General features: G+C 40.0%; 1 protein-coding gene across 1 annotated transcript; it reads right to left on the bottom strand.

The window, feature by feature from the left end:
• Positions 1-1,677: 1,677 nt before the first annotated feature.
• Positions 1,678-4,094, bottom strand: LOC142714887 (homeobox protein notochord-like). Its single transcript, XM_075848659.1, has 3 exons — positions 3,685-4,094; positions 3,140-3,339; positions 1,678-2,777 (listed from the first exon to the last, which is right to left on the bottom strand). The coding sequence occupies exons 1-3, from the start codon at positions 4,022-4,024 to the stop codon at positions 2,613-2,615; spliced, it is 705 nt and encodes a 234-aa protein (XP_075704774.1). The 5' UTR covers positions 4,025-4,094; the 3' UTR covers positions 1,678-2,612.
• Positions 4,095-5,116: the final 1,022 nt, after the last annotated feature.

The following is a 5,116-nucleotide window of genomic DNA, read 5'->3' as shown; positions in this document are numbered from 1 at the left end:
TAAACATTAGACAATATTCAGCAGATCCCACAAGAGGACCTAACAACAATCTATGGATATAGTCACACATTGCGGTCATGTCGCTGTTTTGTCATGATTTGGGCTACATCACAGAGACGCGCGGACACGCCAAGAACAGCGATATGATTGCAATGTGTGACTATACCCTATATACAGCCGGACTGTCCTCCGATGTCTGCGTTCTCTAAAATGTTGGATTTGAACATGCACAAGCCTTTGTTCAACCAAGAGATAAGCAGCCATCTCCGGCGCCGCTTATCTCCCTCACTTATAATAATGAAAAAATAAACGTACCGCCGAATTTCAACTCATTAGCAGTGCAAGCAGATGGGCATCAGTGGCCGGTGCAAGGAAAACAGATTTAACCCTTAGGGTATGTTCACACGCTGTGTTTTCGGGCGTATTTCGGGGTGTAAACGCCTTGAAATACATCTGGCAAAAAGGGTAGCTAAATGCCTACAAACATCTGCCCATTAAAATAAAAAATAAACGGCGTTATGTTCAGACGGGGCGTTTTTTTACGCCGCCGTTTTTAGAGGAAAACATAAAAAGGAGCACGTCACTTCTTGAGCCGTTTTTCGTTGTATCAATGGAAAAACAGCTCCAAAAACGTCTAGAAAAAAAAAACGGATTCAAAAACATCTGAAAATCAGAGGCCGTTTCTCTGAAAACAGCTCCGTAATTTCCGGTCGTTTTTGATTTTGCGCGTGAACATATCCTAAGGGTTGAAGCTTCGTTTTCCTTGCACCCGCCATTAACGTCCATCTGCATGCGCTGCTAACTAGATAAAGCGCGGTGGAAATATATATATATTTATTTTTTTTATTATTAAAAGTGAAGGAGATAAGCGGCGCCAGAGACGGCTGCTTATCTCCTGGTTGAACAAAGGATTGTGTATTTTAAAATCTAACATGCTGAACCTTGTATTCCCCAATCACAGATATCAGAGGACAGTTTGGAGTATTTTGGGAAGGAGGTGGAAGAGAAGAGGATGGTGGAGGCCACAGGGCAGTTGCCCCTTTTGCCCGCCTTATATTCAGCCCTGGTACGCTCGGTAACGTTCATTAGAATTATTGGTGTAGCGTGTGATGCACATGTAGACCAGTATTAATCCAGTAAAGCATCAGGGGTATTCTTCACTGTTTACGGAGTACCCCTTTATGTTAGGGATGTGTGTTTAAATGCAGGAGAACGTCACAATTCTGAAAAGATTAAGAAAAACTCTGGTTCAAAATTTCTTTTGTTTCGTTTTTTTTTTATGAGTTTTGGGTTTTTAGGCATTTTTTATTTTTTATTAAGCAAATGGGTGGTTCTTGGTCGCATTTTTTTTTCTGCCTCCTATTGATTTCAGAGGAGGTTTAGAGGCGCAAAGCATGACGCTTTTTGTTTCCACAGGCGGTCAAAACCGCTCTTGAAAAATCTACCTCCCATTAAAATCAATGGAGGGACATTTGGAGCGCTTTTTGGCACTGATTTCGATGCAATTTCCACATCATAATTAGCCCCCAAAAAACCGCAGTAGGCTGTGAGGTAAGAGACTGACCATACAGACAATTTGGTAAAATAAGAGTAAAAAAAAAATCTTTATATAAAAAAGGAAGAGCAAATAAATAAATGACAGTATCAAACATGTGTCATAAATAAAATAACGGCATATGTACAGTCCTTCATATAAATTACAGTGGCCCTTCACAAATGACCCTATGGATTCAGATTCCTCAAAGGAAGACTTCCGCAAAAGAGCCGGGAACCCTGAGGGCTGGCTAGAGTTCTTAGTGGAGTGGGGGTGGGGTAATAAAGATTTACAAATATTTTTTTTTTAAAAGCAAAGGTAACGTTTGCTTCTTTCTGCTCTAAGTTCTACATGGAAGAGGTCCATGACGCACTGCACTGCAATGAATCAACTCAAGGGTGGAAAAACAAAAACAGCCAATAAAACAGTAACACAGTTACTAGATATGACCACAGAAAGATAAGGCAAGTATATCATATGCACTGGGCCTTATTTTTGCACTTGTTTTTGACAAAAACATCTATATGTTTAGCCCCTCAGATCCAATATCCACCCCCTATCCCATTGATCAGGAATGTATAAAGTCAACTTTTTTCATTTATGGAAGACAGCTGAACGCCCATATAGTCCCTCACGCCCACAAACTTCAAAAATTCCCCTGTGGCCTCTCCAGTCTACAAAAAATAGGACAACCAGGTGTTGGGTTATGTCATGGGTCATCTCAATGAGGGGAGCTCAACACAGAAGAAGAGAACAGTCCTGGTCTACTACACGTCAAGAGGGGAAGAAGTCCATCAAACAATTCAGCTCAATGCTCGGAGCCTTTGTGTCTTCATGGCTGAAAACAGGACAACGGGTTAGGCTTCTCGAAAGACAACCATTCTTCACCAAGTCATTGGTTTGTTGGGTTTCCATCTCGAGGTCTTTAGTGCTCTTTTTTTTGGGCAAAGGAGAACTTTATCCTCCTGTAGTAGTCTGCAGGGTTCTTTACACTAGACTTATTCATCCAGTCATACTGAACAGTCACATAGTTCTAGTGGTCAACAGATAAGACAAAAAGTTGTAGTCTATGTGAAGTCTAGAGCTCTACATCCACGTCATCATCCTCCTCCATCTCCCGCTCATCGGTATGGTCTGAGATTTGTTCTGTGGGGATGACACCAAATTGGGATAGTTTTGCCTTCTTTTGCTCAAGGCTTTGCTTCCTCCACTTGATGCGACGATTCTGGAACCAGACCTTCACCTATGAAGCAAAAAACAAAAAATTGTTAGGAACTATTAACTATCAAAGGACCTAAATTAATTTTGGGACTCTGCAGTTATAGGACATTGTGCCCCTATGATTATATACACCTATGACTAACCCTTACATTAGTGCTATATAGCAAATATAGATTTAAAAAAAATGAGCATAGTATATCACAAGTACTAGAAGAATCCATGATGGACCTTCTACATGGTCAACAAGTCAATGTATGAACACAGTAATAGCTAAAAATGAAGACCCCCAAGAAAGATGGGTCTCATCAAACTTTCTTCAAACTCCAAGTGAATATTTTTGAAGACCCCCACTGTGCCTTGAGAAGACCTTGAGACATGTCTTACCTGTGTTTCTGTGAGGTTCAGTGTAGCAGCCAGGTCCACTCTTTCTGTTCCCACCATGTATTGCTGCTTCAGAAATTCCTTCTCGAGCCTTTCCAGCTGTTCTGGGGTAAAGACAGTCCTGATCCTCTTCAGTTTACAAGGTCCTGTCCTCCAGGACAGAGAGCCAATGGTACTATTAGCGCAATGTGTGTATGCAAGTCCTACAAGAGGCAGAAGGTGGCGCTGTTAGTACATGTAACCAATAATATAAACAAGCCACATAAAAGTAAATACAATTGCAACTTATAACAAAACAAAAAGTTGCAACTTATAAGTACAGATGTCTACACCACTGGTTGGAGAACCACAAGTCTCAGCATGTTTTGGTTTGCTGGAACTTGTAATTCCACAACAGACAGTTACTGTATAGGCTGAGAACAAACTGTTCTAAATCAACTTTTTGTGAAGTCATAACTATATTAGCATTGGAAACTATGAAAATGAAATAAGTTACAATCATATATTGAATAGATACAAGGAATACATCGATCAGGAACTGGACTCACCTTTCTGCTTGCACAGGGGGTCTGAGCACATACAATCTCCTCTGGACATTCTGACTTGCTGCTGGGGCTGGGCAAAACTGGAGTAGCCACCAGCAGGTTTGTAGAGCCACACTGGAGGGTAGGGCAGAGCTCCATAGGAGTAGCCATAGTGCACAGAGGGTAGAGAGGGTGTCTGCCAGCTGGGTCTGTCCATGAAGACTTTAGGAGCAGGTTTATCCACCTTGGCAAGTATGGAGTCGATGTTGAAGGAGATCTTGGGGCTCCTCTGCACTTCTGTAGCTGCTGGCATTGTGGGAGCCAAGTGATGACCATAACCTGGGAAGACTGGACTGTGCAGCATGATCGCAGGAATGAAGCCAAAATATCCTCAGGTGGAGGTGAATATCCAAGAGCCAGGTGCAGGTGATGTCTGCAGGTCAATGATGAACTAAGTGTCCAGAGAGCTGCGGAGCAGCCTTATATCCAGAGCTCAGCACTGTGAAGTGCAAAGAAACTATTAGTATGCAAATAGCCCAGGGAGCCAGGAGAAGGGCTGAGGGGAGTGGGAGAGGGTTCACACTTCCCAGTCCTCAACAAACAAAACTTCACTCTGCCTGAGGGGAGGAGAGAGGAAATGGGCATGTTGTGTACACCTCCCTGTCCAGCAAGCCATGGAGCAGAGCTTCCTGAAGAGCCATTCACAACCACCACCCCCTGACCTTCCACCCCCAGCCAATAGTCACCCGAAAAAAGACACCTGTAATGAAATCCTACATGCTGGGAATCACCTCATGCATTCATAAAGATACCTATCTATTTGTATTTATGTATCTTTATCACATATATGATCATTTATAACTATCTATCTATCTATCTATCTATCTATCTATCTCATATCTATCTATCTATCTATCTATCTATCTATCTATCTATCTATCTATCTATCTATCTATCTCTATCTATCTATCTATCTATCTATCTATCTATCTATCTCATATCTATCTATCTATCTATTTATCTATCTATCTATCTATCTATCTCATATCTATCTATCTATCTATCTATCTATCTATCCATATATGTATCTCCCATATATATCTATCTATGTATCTAATATCTATCTATCTACTTACCTCATATATATATATATATATATATATATATATATATATATATATATATTCTATTTATTTATCTATCTATCTGTCTAACATCTATCTATCTATCTATCTATCTATCTATATATCTATCTATCTATCTATCTATCTATCTATCTATCTATCTATCTATCTATCTAACTGTCTATCTATTATATATCTATCTCATATATATCTATTTATCTAACTCTCTCATATCTCTCTTAGTATATGATATAGTGTCTATATATGTATAGTGTATATATGTATAGTGTGTGTGTATATATATGTATATATATGTATATACATGTATATAT

Source organism: Rhinoderma darwinii, chromosome 1, assembly GCF_050947455.1.
Source record: "Rhinoderma darwinii isolate aRhiDar2 chromosome 1, aRhiDar2.hap1, whole genome shotgun sequence".
In the NCBI taxonomy this organism is placed as follows: Eukaryota; Metazoa; Chordata; class Amphibia; order Anura; family Rhinodermatidae; genus Rhinoderma; species Rhinoderma darwinii.
Note: the sequence above shows the minus strand (reverse complement) of the source record. Positions and strands in the feature narration are given on the sequence as shown.